The sequence below is a fragment of the Schistocerca americana genome, chromosome 7, assembly GCF_021461395.2.
Source record: "Schistocerca americana isolate TAMUIC-IGC-003095 chromosome 7, iqSchAmer2.1, whole genome shotgun sequence".
Classification (NCBI taxonomy): Eukaryota; Metazoa; Arthropoda; class Insecta; order Orthoptera; family Acrididae; genus Schistocerca; species Schistocerca americana.
Genome location: NC_060125.1, coordinates 312,626,652 through 312,644,462, shown reverse-complemented (window position 1 = coordinate 312,644,462; position 17,811 = coordinate 312,626,652). Strand labels below are relative to the sequence as shown.

At 42.7% G+C, this 17,811-nt stretch overlaps 1 protein-coding gene across 1 annotated transcript in view; it reads left to right on the top strand.

Annotated features, from left to right (window-relative positions):
- Positions 1-509: 509 nt before the first annotated feature.
- Positions 510-17,811, top strand: part of LOC124622898 (cytochrome P450 6k1-like) — a 162,568-nt gene continuing 145,266 nt past the window's right edge. The window contains exon 1 of the mRNA XM_047148688.1: positions 510-735. Within this exon, the coding sequence (XP_047004644.1) occupies positions 510-735 (226 nt within the window). The remainder of the gene's footprint in view (positions 736-17,811) is intronic.

Genomic DNA, 17,811 nt, shown 5'->3' with positions numbered 1-17,811 from the left:
CGTTCTCAGAAACGATAAGGTCACAAAGGTACACATATCACTTTGGAACAACCGAAATAAAATGTTCAAACGTACCTACGTTCTGTAATTTAATTTAAAAAACCTACCTGTTACCAACTGTTCGTCTAAAATTGTGAGCCATATGTTTGTGACTAATACAGCGCCATCTATCACAAAGCGAAAAAACATTTCTTTACGTACTACTCGAATATGTAATAAAAAATGGGGGTTCCTATTTAAAAAAAAAAAATACGCAGTTGATATCCGTTTGACCTATGGCAGCGCCATCTAGCGGGCCAACCACAGCGCCGTCTGGTTTCCCCCTTCAAGCTAGAAGAGTTTCGTTCTTTGTAGTTTTTCGTTTGACGCTCATTTCGTGAGATATTTGGACGAGTCACGATCAATGGACCTCCCTGTATACTAGTGGCTACCTATCGTAGTCGCATAGTCGAGGGCCCCGCGAATGTCCCTCGACGTCCAGTGGTCAGGGACTGCTGTCACGGAACTCGATGCCAATTCGCAAATGTGCCGATTACGAGCGGAGAAAGGAATTTAGTCGGCACGCCTTGAGTGGCGTCCCCCTGGGCCAGTTAAGGCGGCTGTTTGCAGGGCGTGCGCGCTCGCTGCAGGGTACTCCGGCGAATGACAATGCCAATGATAATAACAGTGCGGCCAGCGGACTAGACCGCCGGCGCAGTCTACCGCAGCCGCCGCTGGAGCCAACACTTCCGCCAGGTGGGTACCGCTCCTAGCTTACAACCTAACCAACACAAACACTAGCTAATATCCACGAGCTATTATCTTGTGTAAAATTTCATCTGGTCATACACTAGACGTAACTGCCACGTAAGTTTATTACGTGAGATCGAGTAATTTGTCTATGGGATCAAGTAATTCGCAATGTATTCTGATCAATCACTGGTAGGTAATAACGAAGAAATATGTAAATGCAAGTATTTATTAATAAAACTTATTATATTTTGAACGGAAGTAACAGATATTAGTGTCACTGTCGAACATCGATGTCATCATACACAATATGGTTAATTATAAAACATATAAAAAACAGATATGTTTCTCAGATTAGTTTTATTTTTTGTATGTCGTAATGCAGTATCAAAATGTATAGTGAAGAGGTCAACGTAAGTTGGTGCAACTCCTGCAGGAGGTTGCAAACTTCCTAACGGTATGACAAACCCGCCGATGAATTTTACGAATTTTTAAGCAGTATGGTCCACTACCAGGAATGTCTAACCGAAAGAAATGCCAGAGTATTTTTAGATTGTCTAATATTTTCTAGGTAGTTCTTCGTATAGTCGTCATTTTGCTCTGTGAGTTTTTGAAGCTCTTCACAAACTTTAATGGGCTCCAAGTTAACCTTTCCATTGTGGCGACAAATGGTAGCTGAATTGTCGTTGAACTCTCCTGTATACAGCCATCCAGAGCAATGAACGCACTTTTGGTCAACATTACCAGAATTATGTGTTTGCGCTTCATAGTCTTTAGGGAAAAGACGGACAGAACGATAATATGTTTTTTGCAAGTTAATGTATCTGTCTTCTAGCAGAGACATTTTGATAGAGGTGAAGTCAGTAAGTTCATGACACAAAGTTGTTGTCTTGCACTAATTGTTGCCGTTGAGCATTGAATCGGAGGACTCCCTCTCGGTCTGCATGTTGTGCCCCGTGGGAATTGGTGGGTTGGTTAATTTTGGGGCGAGATTCAAACAGCCAGGTCATCGGCCCCATCGGATTAGGGAAAGATGGGGGAGAAAGTCGGCTGTGCCTTTGTACAGGAACCATCCCAGAATTTACCTGAAGGGATTTAAGGCAATCACAGAAAGACTAAATCAGGATGGCCGGACGCGGGTTTGAAGCGGCTTACTCCCGAATGGGAGTCCAGTGTGCTAACGACTGCGCCAAATCGCTCGGTCCATGGGAATGTGGAAGACTGAATTACAGGAAGGAAGAAGTTAGCAGACTTCTGACAGTTTTAATTTTATTAATTATTCATTTGTTAAGAAAAATTAACAATAAATGGATATTCCTGGCCGTATGAGTTTGTTTAACCTTTGCTGGTGATGCAGATTAACGGTTTCATGTAATTCAGTTTATTCGCACAGTATACAACACTTGCTTAAATAAAGTAAACATGCATACTAATAAAATTAGATTGTCAATAGATGGCGCCTTCTAAATTCTTTATATCGACGTGTACGATCGAAATCGCATTCGAGGCACTAAACTTGAGTAAAGCATATAAGCAACTGCAATAGCTTTCATGCACGTTAGCTAAACATTGTCAAGAGATCACACCTTCTACATCGTTTTTATAAAAAAATTTCAAAATAAAGTGTATTAACGAAAACATTAAATTTAAACTATTTATGTATTTTTCGTCATTAGCGGTGCACAAAATCTTGAAAATGATTTCCCAATAATTAATCGTAATTAATTTATACGGGAGATATGACGTACCGACGAAAAAAACACCGTCGAGAAATAACGTATGTGATACTCAGACAATTCGGTTCTGAATATATTTCCTGTATGTGTACGCCCTGTGCTTAATAGTTATTTTACGGCGGAAGCATTGCGCGTGAGAAATATGTCTGTAGTTTGTTTCACACTAGTGTCTATGAGAGTATGTAAGTCGTTACTTTTATACATTTTGTTTCTGTCACGCCACCCGTGACTATCACGTGTAAGTTGCTATTAGATGCCAATATACAGACTATCTGTTATGACTGTCAGATTTACTTATCGTAGCATATGACACACAACTTTTTAATCTTAAAGCGTGTCCACATGATGCCTCTTTCCTCGTGCGTAATAGCAGACACATTGGGAATAGAAGGGCATACGCAAAAATTTGTGGAAAGAACACATCTATGCATGGCGTTCATGTGTCCACAAGTTACCACATTGCACAAGCAGTCTGCTATGGATTTCGTTCTTTGCCTGGGAGTTTGTGCTACGTTTATTGCGATGAAAAGGTGTGAGAAAAAGAAAACACAAAAGCGACTGTAGGTAAAGAAGTGTCTAAATAATGCAGAACGAGAAATACAAAGTGGCAACGTTTTGTTTGCAAATTTCAGAAGGGGGTCACAACGACATTTTAGATTGTCTGTCAGGGAAACTGCAACCATAAGGCTCGAAATAAAATTTCGTTAGTTATAACCGGCTACTTACGGGATTTTGAACTACTTCTTTCTTATTTAAAAACAAAGCATTTCAGTGATTATTCCCGAAACTGAGAAATTCTTAATGGAGGTTCTTAATCTCCATGTGAAGGTTAATTAACTTGAGACACGTCATTTGTACTTTACTTTATAAAAACGTTGTTTACACAACTTTAATAACGAAATATTGTATGAAGATTAACATCTTCCGACTCGACAAACTTGGGAATTTCATAGAGGTCAGAATCCATTGGATGTGAATTTTTATTTGTAGTAGTCTGTTGAGGAGCTACACAAACCTCATTATTTCCTTTGTTCAGAAGTCAGGCTGTTTACTGGTGCAATTAAGTCGCCATAGCACGGATATTCGTCCAGTTTTCGTACACACTTTTTATAAATTTCTGGCTTATTCCTTCCTGTTTTTTTTTTCTTCGAAACTTACGCTATCTTATTCTTTACAGTAATATTATCAGAGACTTTTTTTCTAATACTTGACGCTGAGGACATCATTTCTCAAGTTTTTATTCAAATAATCATTAGAAGCGGCGTTCGACACGAGTTTCTTTTGTCTGTAATCACCTATTAACTCGAAGGCGCTTCCTTTGGGGTCGGCTGACATTGTTGCACATAAATCGCTCAACAGCATAACCTGAACACATTAGACAGCCAAACAAGCATGGTCCTCAGCTGCCTGTCGTGTTGTTGTTGTTGTGGTCTTCAGTCCTGAGACTGGTTTGATGCAGCTCTCCATGCTACTCTATCCTGTGCAAGCTTCTTCATCTCCCAGTACCTACTGCAACCTACATCCTTCTGAATCTGCTTAGTGTATTCATCTCTTGGTCTCCCGCTACGATTTTTACCCTCCACGCTGCCCTCCAATGCTAAATTTGTGATCCCTTGATGCCTCAAAACATGTCCTACCAACCGATCTCTTCTTCTTGTCAAGTTGTGCCACAAACTTCTCTTCTCCCCAATCCTATTCAATACCTCCTCATTAGTTACGTGATCTACCCACCTTATCTTCAGCATTCTTCTGTAGCACCACATTTCGAAAGCTTCTATTCTCTTCTTGTCCAAACTGGTTATCGTCCATGTTTCACTTCCATACATGGCTACACTCCATACAAATACTTTCAAAAACGACTCCCTGACACTTAAATCTATACTCGATGTTAACAAATTTCTCTTCTTCAGAAACGATTTCCTTGCCATTGCCAGTCTACATTTTATATCCTTTCTACTTCGACCATCATCAGTTATTTTGCTCCCCAAATAGCAAAACTCCTTTACTACTTTAAGTGTCTCATTTCCTAATCTAATCCCCTCAGCATCACCCGATTTAATTTGACTACATTCCATTATCCTCGTTTTGCTTTTGTTCATGTTCATCTTATATCCTCCCTTCAAGACACTGTCCATTCCGTTCAACAGCTCTTCCAAGTCCTTTGCTGTCTCTGACAGAATTACAATGTCATCGGCGAACCTCAAAGTTTTTACTTCTTCTCCATGAATTTTAATACCTACTCCGAATTTTTCTTTTGTTTCCTCTACTGATTGCTCAATATACAGATTGAATAACATCGGGGAGAGGCTACAACCCTGTCTCACTCCTTTCCCAACCACTGCTTCCCTTTCATGCCCCTCGACTCTTATAACTGCCATCTGGTTTCTGTACAAATTGTAAATAGCCTTTCGCTCCCTGTATTTTACCCCTGCCACCTTCAGAATTTGAAAGAGAGTATTCCAATCAACATTGTCAAAAGCTTTCTCTAAGTCTACAAATGCTAGAAACGTAGGTTTGCCTTTTCTTAATCTTTCTTCTAAGATAAGTCGTAAGTTTAGTATTGCCTCACGTGTTCCAACATTTCTACGGAATCCAAACTGATCTCTCCCGAGGTCAGCTTCTACCAGTTTTTCCATTCGTCTGTAAAGAATTCGCGTTAGTATTTTGCAGCTGTGACTTATTAAACTGATAGTTCGGTAATTTTCACATCTGTCAACACCTGCTTTCTTTGGGATTGGAATTATCATATTCTTCTTGAAGTCTGTGGGTATTTCGCCTGTCTCATACACCTTGCTCACCAGATGGTAGAGTTTTGTCATGACTGGCTCTCCCAAGGCCATCAGTAGTTCTAATGGAATGTTGTCTACTCCCGGGGCCTTGTTTCGACTCAGGTCTTTCAGTGCTCTGTCAAACTCTTCACGCAGTATCTTATCTCCCAATTCATCTTCATCTACATCCTCTTCCATTTCCATAATATTGTTCTCAAGTACATCGCCCTTGTATAAACCCTCTATATACTCCTTCCACCTTTCTGCCTTCCCTTCTTTGGTTAGAACTGGGTTGCCATCTGAGCTCTTGATATTCATACAAGTGGTTCTCTTCTCTCCAAAGGTCTCTCTAATTTTCCTGTAGGCAGTATCTATCTTACCCCTAGTGAGACAAGCCTCTACATCCTTACATTTGTCCTCTAGCCATCCCTGCTTAGCCATTTTGCACTTCCCGTCGATCTCATTTTTGAGACGTTTGTATTCCTTTTGGCCTGCTTCATTTACTGCATTTTTATATTTTCTCCTTTCATCAATTAAATTCAATATTTCTTCTGTTACCCAAGGATTTCTATTAGCCCTCGTCTTTTTACCTACTTGATCCTCTGCTACCTTCACTACTTCATCCCTCAGAGCTACCCATTCTTCTTCTACTGTATTTCTTTCCCCCATTCCTGTCAATTGTTTCCTTATGCTCTCCCTGAAACTTTGTACAACCTCTGGTTTAGTCAGTTTATCCAGGTCCCATCTCCTTAAATTCCCGCCTTTTTGCAGTTTCTTCAGTTTCAATCTGCAGTTCATAACCAATAGATTGTGGTCAGAATCCACATCTGCCCCTGGAAATGTCTTACGATTTAAAACCTGGTTCCTAAATCTATATCTTACCATTATGTAATCTATCTGATACCTTTTAGTATCTCCAGGATTCTTCCAGGTATACAACCTTCTTTCATGATTCTTGAACCAAGTGTTAGCTATGATTAAGTTATGCTCTGTGCAAAATTCTGCAAGGCGGCTTCCTCTTTCATTTCTTTCCCCCAATCCATATTCACCTACTATGTTTCCTTCTCTCCCTTTTCCTACTGACGAATTCCAGTCACCCATGACTATTAAATTTTCGTCTCCCTTCACTACCTGAATAATTTCTTTTATCTCGTCATACATTTCATCAATTTCTTCATCATCTGCAGAGCTAGTTGGCGTATAAACTTGTACTACTGTTGTAGGCATGGGCTTCGGGTCTATCTTGGCCACAATAATGCGTGCACTATGCTGTTTGTAGTAGCTAACCCGCACTCCTATTTTTTTTTCATTATTAAACCTACTCCTGCATTACCCCTATTTGATTTTGTATTTATAACCCTGTAATCACCTGACCAAAAGTCTTGTTCCTCCTGCCACCGAACTTCACTAATTCCCACTATATCTAACTTTAACCTATCCATTTCCCTTTTTAAATTTTCTAACCTACCTGCCCGATTAAGGGATCTGACATTCCACGCTCCGATCCGTAGAATGCCAGTTTTCTTTCTCCTGATAACGACGTCCTCTTGAGTAGTCCCCGCCCGGAGATCAGAATGGGGGACTATTTTACCTCCGGAATATTTTACCCAAGAGGACGCCATCATCATTTAATCATACAGTAAAGCTGCATGTCCTCGGGAAAAATTACGGCTGTAGTTTCCCCTTGCTTTCAGCCGTTCGCAGTACCAGCACAGCAAGCCGTTTTGGTTAATGTTACAAGGCCAGATCAGTCAATCATCCAGACTGTTGCCCCTGCAACTACTGAAAAGGCTGCTGCCCCTCTTCAGGAATGCTGGCTGTCGTATGGAAAAAAAAAACCGCTAATAGAGAGCATCATGACTGATACAGGGATTGGTGATCACAATACCGTTTCTTCCAAATCCACCAGAAACAAACGCAAATAATTTTATTTAAAAATCGGATAAAGTGTCACTAGAAGCCTTCCTAAGAGACAATCTCCATTCCTTCCGAACTGACTATGCAAATGTAGACGAGATGTGGCTCAAATTCAAAGATATAGTACCAACAGCAATTGACATGTTCATTCCTCGTAAATTGGTAAATTGGTGGGGGGGGGGGGGGGGGGGGAGGTTGGTGCTACCAGAAGCATCCGCGGCCCCATGCCTTCAGGTGGCTTGCCAGTGTATTGATGTTATGTCCATCTACATTTACAGTCAAGAAATTGTTTTGGAAGTCTACTTTCATGCATTCTGTTTTCATATTCCCATCATCTGCCCCATTAAGATCTATTTTCTTGCGGATTAAATCACCTTGTAATTGCCCGCCCGGCTAGCCACGCGGTCTACCGCGCTGCTTCCCGAGCAGGAAGACGTGCCGGTCCCTGTCACGAATCCGCCTGGCGGATTGGTGTCAAGGTCTGGTGTGCTGGCCAGCCAGTGGATGGTTCTTAATGCGGATTTCCATCTGCCTCGGTGAATGCGGGCTGATTCCCTTTATTCTGCTTCAGTTACACTATGTTGGCGATCGCTGCGCAAACACCATATCCATTTACGCGTACACCATAATTACTCAACCACGCAAACATTTGGGGTTACACTCGTCTGGTATGAGACGTTCTCGGGAGGGGGGTGGGGGGCTAGGCCACTGGGAGCCGAACCGCACAAATACATACACACCTTGCAGTACATTTCTAATGTCTTGAATACGAAGCGATCTTTAAAACTATAGAGAAATCTCATTTCCACAGCCTGGATCTTCCTCATATCTTTTTGCTTCAGAACCCAGGCTTAAGACCCATACAGCTTAGAGGGCACTGCCATGACTTCATAAAACTCCATCTTTGTCTCTTTCGTGGCTGCTTTTTGTAGCGTATTTCTGATTCTTCTACAGATTGCTTTAAATTTTAGGATCTTTTCAATGTCGAAATTTCGTTCTGTGTTACAGCCAGATATGTTGAAAGGGCCTACTTTTCCCATTGTTACATCAAATATTATAATTTTAGATCTTATGGACGATTTTCCATTGAATGTTCAAATGGCTCTGAGCACTATGCGACTTAACTTCTGAGGTCATCAGTCGCCTAGAACTTAGAACTAATTAAACCTAACTAACCTAAGGACATCACACACATCCATGCCCGAGGCAGGATTCGAACCTGCGACCGTAGCAGTCGCTCGGCTCCAGACTGTAGCGCCTAGAACCGCACGGCCACTCCGGCCGGCCATTGAATTTTATGACCTTTGTTTTATTGGTGGGGATGTTGATGTTATATACATAAAGCGCTCTTTGAAGATCATCTTCTTCTTCTCGATATTTATTGGATGGTCTGCACGTAGCAGAATATTAAAGTGTATCTCTCTGTTGACCTTTATGCCGCAGGTACTACTCATATTTTGTTTCCGAGCCCTGACTATTCCATGTATGTAGATGATGTAAGTTGTTTAACCAACCGCATACTGAGCTACGCAGGGAGAAAGTGCACCATCTTGCGGCCAAACAAAGTTCCATGGTTTACCCTCTTCCAGTAGAGGAAAGAACCATAGTAGTAACGCGCCAATCTACAGGGTGACAGTTATAGTAGAAAAATGTAAAACAGTTACAAACTACAGAGGTGCACACACTTTATTCAACATGTAAACGTCGCTACAGATATTCGGATTTAAGTTATGACATGTTCCATATGCCTCCCATCAGTGGTGATGATGTGGCTCAGGCGAATAGCGAAATTCTGAGTGACCCGCTGAAGTGTCGGAACGTCGATGACCTCCTTAATGGCTCAGCAATGATTTTGGGGTTATTCTGTACACCTTCTCTTTAATATAGTCCCACAAAAACGAGTCGCAGATGTTCAGGTCCGGAGTATAAGGCGGCCAACCGAGGCCCATGCTAGTGGCCTCTGGGTACGCCAGAGCCACAATACGGTCCCCAAAGCGCTCCTTCAGGACGTCAAACACTTTCCTGCTTCGATGTCCGTCTTGCATGAACCACATCTTGTCGAAATCAGGGTCACATTGGATAATGGGGGTGAAATCATCTTCCAAAAGTCACCGTGCCATCAGTGAATTGTTGTTGTTGTTTTTGTTGTTGTTGTGGTCTTCAGTCCAGAGACTGGTTTGACGTAGCTCTCCATGCAACTCTATCCTGTGCAAGCTTCTTCATCTCCCAGTACTTACTGCAACCTACATCCTTCTGAATCTGCTTAGTGTATTCATCTCTTGGTCTCCCTCTACGATTTTTACCCTCCACGCTGCCCTCCAATGCTAAATTGGTTATCCCCTGATGCCTCAGAATATGTCTTACCAACCGGTCCCTTCTTCTTGTCAAGTTGTGCCACAAACTCCTCTTCTCCCCAATTCTATTCAATACGTCCTCATTAGTTATGTGATATACCCATCTAATCTTCAGCAATCTCCTGTAGCACCACATTTCGAAAGCTTCTATTCTCTTCTTGTCCAAACTATTTATCGTCCATGTTTCACTTCCATACATGGCTACACTCCACACAAATACTTTCAGAAACGACTTCCTGACACTTAAATCTATACTCGATGTTAACAAATTTCTCTTCTTCAGAAACGCTTTCCTTGCCATTGCCAGTCTACATTTTATATCCTCTCTACTTCGACCGTCACCAGTTATACTGACCCCCAAATAGCAAAACTCCGTTACTACTTTAAGTGTCAAAAGCTTTCTCTAAGTCTACAAATGCTAGAAACGTAGGTTGTCCTTTCCTTAATCTAGCTTCTAAGATAAGTCGTAGCGTCAGTATTGCCTCACGTGTTCCAATATTTCTACGGAATCCTAACTAATCTTCCCCAAGGTCGGCTTCTACTAGTTTTTCCATTCGTCTGTAAAGAATTCGCGTTAGTATTTTGCAGCCGTGACTTATTAAACTGATAGTTCGGTAATTTTCACATCTGTCAACACCTGCTTTCTTTGGGATTGGAATTATTATATTCTTCTTGAAGTCTGAGGGTATTTCACCTGTCTCATACATCTTTCTCACCAGATGGTAGAGTTTTGTCAGGACTGGCTCTCCCAAGGCCGTCAGTAGTTCTAATGGAATGTTGTCTACTGCCGGGGCCTTGTTTCGACTCAGGTCTTTCAGTGCTCTGTCAAACTCTTCACGCAGTATCATATCTCCCATTTCATCTTCATCTACATCCTCTTCAATTTGTATAATATTGTAATATTGTCCTCAAGTACATCGCCCTTGTATAGACCCTATATATATATATATATATATATATATATATACACCATCAGTGAATATCGTACCAATTATTCCGTGACTGAACGCTGCACACCACACAGTCACCCGTTGAGGATGAAGAGACTTCTCGATAGCGAAATACGGATTCTCAGTCCCCCCAAATGCGCCGTTTTTGCTTATTGACGAACCCGTCCAAATGAAAGTGGGCTTTGTCTCGCATGCGCAGCTGATTCCCATCATGTCCCACGACCAATCGTGCGGTTTGAAGGTCCTAAGGCAAACCGTTCAGAAGTTATGACGATTTTATTTCATATAGTTCAATAATTATGACTCTGTAAGAAATACCAGTTATAGTTGTTTCACCGAAAAACAAAGGCCCATAAACATTTTACCAGATTGTGGCACAAAAAACACCCCATTTAGAAGAATCTCATTGCATCTGTACCACCTTGTGTGGATTTGCTGTCTCACAGATACCCACAATGTGTTTTTTTACATTTTCACTTAAGTGAAATGATGATTTATCACTGAAGATGACACTATCCAGAAAACCATCATCATCCACCAACATTTCGTTTGCATAGTTGGCATATACACTGTAGTCTTTCGGCTGTAGAACTTGTAACAACTGCAAACGATAAGGACGTACTTGTAACCGTCTCTATAAAGGTCTCGACACAGACGTCATTGGAATTGATAATTCACGTGTAGCCTTGCGAACAGATTTCTTGTGCTTACGAGCGAAAGACTCTCACACTCGTTCGGCACGTTCTTCAGTCACCGTTGATCGTCCTGTACTCTTCCCTTTGCAACGACAGCCGGTGTCTTCAAAGTGATGATATAATCTACAGATGTTATCACTTGGTGGACTACAACGGAACTTTATATGGAAGGCAAGTTGCATTGTAACAACAGCTTCAGTCCTTGCAATCCTTTTTATTCACTAGTCGCCATCTTTGCTATTTGCACTTTCTAATGGAAGAGACAGGAGACAGTGCACAAGCGCAGATATACAACTGTTAGAATTGGTCTTTTATTCGATGTATTATTTACGAATGTCAAAATTTTTAGAATGTTAAAATCTCGATATTCATTTTGAAATACCTGGTAGTTGTTTTCCGGTTTTTGTGAGAAAAGGGAGCGACTTTGTGAGCGACAATTTGCTAGGTGGACTGAAATCTCAGAACATGGAGACAGAAGCTATCTGTAGGTATTACACTACTGGCCATTAAAATTGCTACACCAAGAAGAAATGCAGATGATAAACGGGTATTCATTGGACAAATATATTATACTAGAACTGACATGTGATTACATTTTCACGGAATTAGGATGAATAGATGCTGAGAAATCAGTACCCAGAACAACCACCTCTGGCCTTAATAACGGTCTTGATACGCCTGGGCATTGAGTCAAACAGAGCTTGGATGGCGTGTACAGGTACAGCTGCCCATGCAGCTTCAACATGATTCCACAGTTCATCAAGAGTAGTGACTGGCGTACTTTGACGAGCCAGTTGCTCGGCCACCATTGACCAGACGTTTTCAGTTGGTGAGAGATCTGGAGAATGTGCTGCCAGGGGAGCAGTCGAACATTTTCTGTATCCAGAAAGGCCCGTACAGGACCTGCAACATGCGATCGTGCATTATCCTGCTGAAATGTAGGGTTTCGCAGGGATCGAATGAAGGGTATAGCCACGGGTCGTAACACATCTGAAATGTAACGTCCACTGTTCAAAGTGCCGTCAATGCGAACAAGAGGTAACCGAGACGTGCAACCAATGGCACCCCATACCATCACGCCGGGTGATACGCCAGTATGGCGATAACGAATACACGCTTCCGATGTGCGTTCACCGCGATGTCGCCAAACACGGATGCGACCGTTATGATGCTGTAAAAAGAACCTGGATTCATCCGAAAAAAAAGACGTTTTGCCATTCGTGCACAGAGGTTCGTCGTTGAGTACACCATCGCAGGCGCTCCTGTCTGTGATGCAGCGTCAAGGGTAACCGCAACCATGGTCTCCGAGCTTATAGTCCATGCTGGTGCAAACGTCGTCGAACTATTCGTGCAGATGGTTGTTGTGTTGCAAACGTCCCCATCTGTTGACTAAGGGATCGAGACGTGGCTGCACGATCCGCTACAGCCATGCGGATAAGATGCCTGTCATCCCGACTGCTAGTGATTCGAGGCCGTTGGGATCCAGCACGGCGTTCCGTATTATCCTCCTGAACCCACCGATTACATATTCTGCTAATAGTCATTGGATCTCGACCAACGCGAGCAGCAATGTCGCGATACGATAAATCGCACTCGCGATAGGTCACAATCCGACCTTTATCAAAGGCGGAAACGTGATGGTACGCATTTCTCCTCCTTACACGAGGCGTTACAACAACGTTTCACCAGGCAACGACGGTCAACTGCTGTTTATGTATGAGAAATCGGTTGAAAACTTTCCTCAAGTCAGCACGTTGTAGGTGTCGCCACCGGCGCCAACCTTGTGTGAATGCTCTGACAAGCTAATCATTTGCATATCACAGCATCTTCTTCCTGTCGGTAAAATTTCGCGTCTGTAGCACGTCATCTTCGTGGTGTAGCAATTTTAATTGCCAGTAGTGTATTTGATAAGAACAAGGTGGCCTTCGCCAGGTGTTACATACGATCCATTCACATTAATGTAACCCCCGCTCATGTTTGACGTTGACGTGCAACAGGTACTCACAGACGGCAGGTGGAAGCATTAGCAGTGGAAGGTACATAAAACGTGTCGGGGGATGCGGAAAACAGTGCAGTCGTTGCCGCATTGCGGAAACTGAGCGATCATGGGCATGATCATTGCCTTTAGAGACACCGAGGGAAGCATTTCCGAATTGGCTAAGTTTTTAAACAGTTCGCATGCCGTCCGGGTTAAAGTATACTGTGCATGACATATGCGCTCATGCTGACTGCTGTGCAGCGGCGAGGAAGGCTAGAATTTGCACCCCAGTACCGGAGCTGGATGTTTTCTGAGTGGCGACAGGTGGACTTTTCAGATGAATCACGATTTATGCTCCATCAGACAGATCGCCGTTGGCGTGTACGGCGTGAAACGACTGAAAGTAAACATCTTACAATAATCGTCGGGAAGGTCCAGGCAGGAGGGGGGAGTATTATAGTCTGGGGAATGTTTTCGTCGTTGTGGAAGGCACTATCGATCAACACAAGTATTCACCTGTCCTTGGAGACCTTGTCTACCCCTATATGTAGTCTTTCCTCGGCACGATAGCATCTACCAGCAGGACAATGCAACGTGTTACACAACTCGCAGTGTAAGTGCTTGGTTCGAAGAGCACCAGGACGACTTTGCCGTTCTCCCCTGGCCGACAGCACTGTAATCGAATTTGTGGGTTGAGCAAGACCGCTCCCCGAGTTTCGGGCACGGTCGTCGCGAGGCCCCAACATTTTCCATCTATCGGAGTACTTGCCAGTACGCTGACTCAATCTACTCCCCGCGGAAGGGCTATAGCGAAATTCATTGGCCGTAAAATTGTATCTCGCGCGCGGCAAGACGTCTTACCTTTTTAAAACGCCATCACATTTTGTCGAATTTGCCATGCACTTATTTTACGTTAACATTGGTGGCGATATTCCCCACTACACGCTCGCTGGAAAAAGATAACGCAATTCGTTAGGCTCTCGCATGCCTATCTAATTTCCAGCACTTGGCGTTTAGCTGGAGGTCCAGGGAGCGCCCGCACGGAAGTCGTGAGGCGTATTTTCCGTATTTCATTATCACCGTACGCTTAACACTGCACGTCATTCCCCTCGTAGCTACTCTGCTGTGAAAACTAATATCTTAAAGCTGCGTGCCAGTGATTCATGTGGCAAGCACTGTACATCGGAATATCCAACGAGCAGTGCGTCCGTTAGCAATAGGTTATAAAGGAACAGTCGGATAAAAGAGAACAAAACCTGTAATTACTAAAGCACAAAAACTGCAGTTTCTTCGGTCAGATTGGCTAAACTCAAGTAACATATTTTACAACAATCAAGAACTACCACTAAAGCTATAGTGAAATATAAGGTGTGTGAGAATAGTAATGAGACTGATTTTTTTATCTACCGAAGTTTTTAATGTTTTTTTCCCCTTCAAAATAGTTTCCTTCGGCAGCTATAAACCGGTGTAATAGTCGTTCCGAGTCTTCGTAGGAGCGCTTGAAAGGCTTCAGCTGTACAGCTTTTAACATGTTGGTCACATTCTTTCGAATGTACTCCGGAGTCCCAAAGTGAAGCCTATTCAAGCCATTTTTCAGTTTCGGGAAAGAAAAAGAGTTACTCAATCGAGAAGCTGTGGGACCATCTCGATGGGGCTGTTATGTGGTCGCCAACCGAGAATTCTAGCGCAGCTGGCCACAGCATGGCTCCACACCCCTGTTGGTACCTTCCAGAACCTCTTGACTCTCTTCCTGAACGACTCGCAGTGGACTGCGCTGTAAAAGGTGGCTATGCAGGCTTTTGACTAACAGGTGGGCACAGCAATGTGACTGGACAGTGTAGAAAAAAAATTCAGTTGTTCCAGGGGAAATTTGCCGTGTTTTTGTGTGTGTCGCTCTTCCTCTTAGTTTTAGGCTTACCCATTTTTGTTTGAGAAGGAGATACTGTAAACTAGTCGGAGAAATTTTATTAGGTGCCTGCAGTGGTCGTTTTCCAATTCAGTGGTCGGATCAGACAGTGTTTTAAAAGCAGTTGCAGTGAAACAGGGCACTGATTACCAGTATAGAAGAAGCGACTAATTTAATCTGGCTCGCCCGTCATAGCACTGTTGGTGACCTTAATTAAGCATAATTGTACATGTGTATTAGTGCTTAGAAATAATTAGGGCCCACCAAAAAACGTTTCATAGTACGTCAAAGAAGAAATATGTCGGGCCTGGCGGTACAGCAGTAACCACGAAGTCGCGCATCAAACCTCAATCGAACCATGGATTTTTCAGTGCTCGTTTTAACGTAACCTTCACGTCTCAACGATGTGAGGAGTGCTAGAAACGACACGCAGTTCGGATTCCACGTTAAACTGTAGGTCCTCTTTCAGCAGGTGGATAAATGACGTAGGTCACGGGCAAGCAAGTCACCGATTTGGTGTCCAATTCAAAGACTCGCCCCAGACCATTGAGCCACACGAAATTATTATATCACTAGCGAACTCGGCGATGCTTCAAAATAATTACTAAATCTATATGGGAGTTAAATATGTGTCCTAATCTCGTTCCTATCTCCTCTCTTTCCATCTACTCCTCACCCTCTCTTTGTTCATCTCCTCCCACTCTCCCTCTCTGTCCATTGCCAACGAAATCTTGATTGGGAATTGAAGTCCTTTAAAATGACTGGGTAACTTGGTTCGGATTAGAGATGGGCAAAGTTCTTCGGAACTCGTTCACTGGTGATTACTCTTTTTTGGGAACCGTTCTTTTTTACTCGTTCATCCTTCATTGTGCTTGGTATATCGTTCTTAAGAAAAATTGAAAATTCGTAGCATAGGTGACTCCCCCCAGCAGTAAGAGTTTTTATTCATAACAGAATTCTGTAATTTTCGTGATTCTGCAAAACATCTCATTTAGCCAACTGTAGCGTTATGTGGCTGATCTAACTGAAATAAGGTGGCACACGAGAAACCGGCCCCGAGTACAGACTGCTCGCCAATTACGCACGATTTGTTGACCGCTACGTGCAGAATAGATAAACATGTAATAATTGGGCAGTGAAGAAATAACAAATAAGCTAATGCAAACAACTTCGGAAAATAGATGACGATTGGTAAGCGACAATGGGCAGTCTAACACTCAAGGCCGATTTTTCGTCCGCCACTCTGTACCACTGAAATAATATTGTAGGCGTTATCATATTCTCTTTACAAAATGTGACACCATACACTCGATTACGAAGCGTGGGCTTCATTCGGTTGTAAGTCGGTCTGCCTTCCATTACAATGAATATGCTCTTTTATCTTGGATAAAAAAAGACGGAAAAATGACCACTTGTGTGTGCCGTGCCGAAGTCCTTTGCATGTGTAATAACAAAAATATCTTGGCTTTTTACAAGTATTTCTTCTGCTGTTTGTCGAAATAGTGAAGTAAGCGGATACGCCGTTTTCTTACCTGAAAAGATGTATGTATTACGTACCACGTAATTTTTATGTAATTTACGGAATTATAAAATACATTTTAATTACCAGTCGAGCACGCTGAATAGAATACGAAAAGAATCAGAAGTCCAGAGTTCAAAAAAGGTTTGAAACAGATCTAGAATGAGTGTGTGAAGCGAACGAAACGGACAGCAACTCGATACTGAACTATGAGCAGTCGGCAGTGGAACTGCGACGAGTGGCCACGCGAAGGAGGACGAGTCCGGCCGAGCGAGATCGAGACAGACGGGAACGGGACCGAGGCTGGAACGAGACCGGCCGACGTGCCGTTCGGGAACGAGACAGACCGTTTACCGTTCCCGTGAACTATACGCAGGAAGCAGCGACCGAAGTGAACTATGAAAGACCGTTCCTTAGAATTCGTTCCTCGCTCATTCCGTTCAACTTGGTGACCCGTTCCCTCGTACCCGTTAGTTCGCGAACGACCCATCTCTAGTTCGGATAATTGGTATTCGGGGTATGAGAGACCTGTTCTCCTGTTGGATTTGTGTCGGTAGTAACTTCAGTGACAGTATATCACATTGTTTTAGCCATTAAACGGATAGGATTTCAAAGTTTCCGACGATTCAGATTCCGTAGTAGTATTCTAATCATAACCCGATAAGCCATTAATACAAATGGGGTGTGCGTACTGTAAGATCTTCGGTACACACACCATCAGATTATTTGACTTGTCACTCTAACGAAGTAGGCGAGTGTCACCAATATGTCTCGTGGCCTTATCGTGGCGTGTTTATCTTCTGCCGTAAGGTCAGACGATAGAAATGCCACTTGCACGCTTAGAGTAGCAGATTGACGGTGACCAACTTTAAACAGAACTTGATTAATTTTCACACACATTTATTAAAATAATAAAAAGCATAGACATTATGTAACTTGATTCTGGATGCTGTTTACAACTGACAATCTGAAGTTCCTTTGGTCTTGGCCCGTTAATCTTATTCTCACATATCTCTGATACTTGACAAAGTGTCTATACAGTTATCTTCATGGCTATATACAGGAATATGATAATCTTATTAGGCGCAGACTGAAACTTGACTATAGACTGGTACATACTAATGCAGACTGGTACAGACTGGTGCAGATAAATGCAGACTAATGCAGACTGACTAATCGGAGGTCTATACACTCGTTATAATACCTTGCGCATTCAGGTATCACTGCGCGAGTGTGATCCGCGAGGAGAAAAGGTTCTA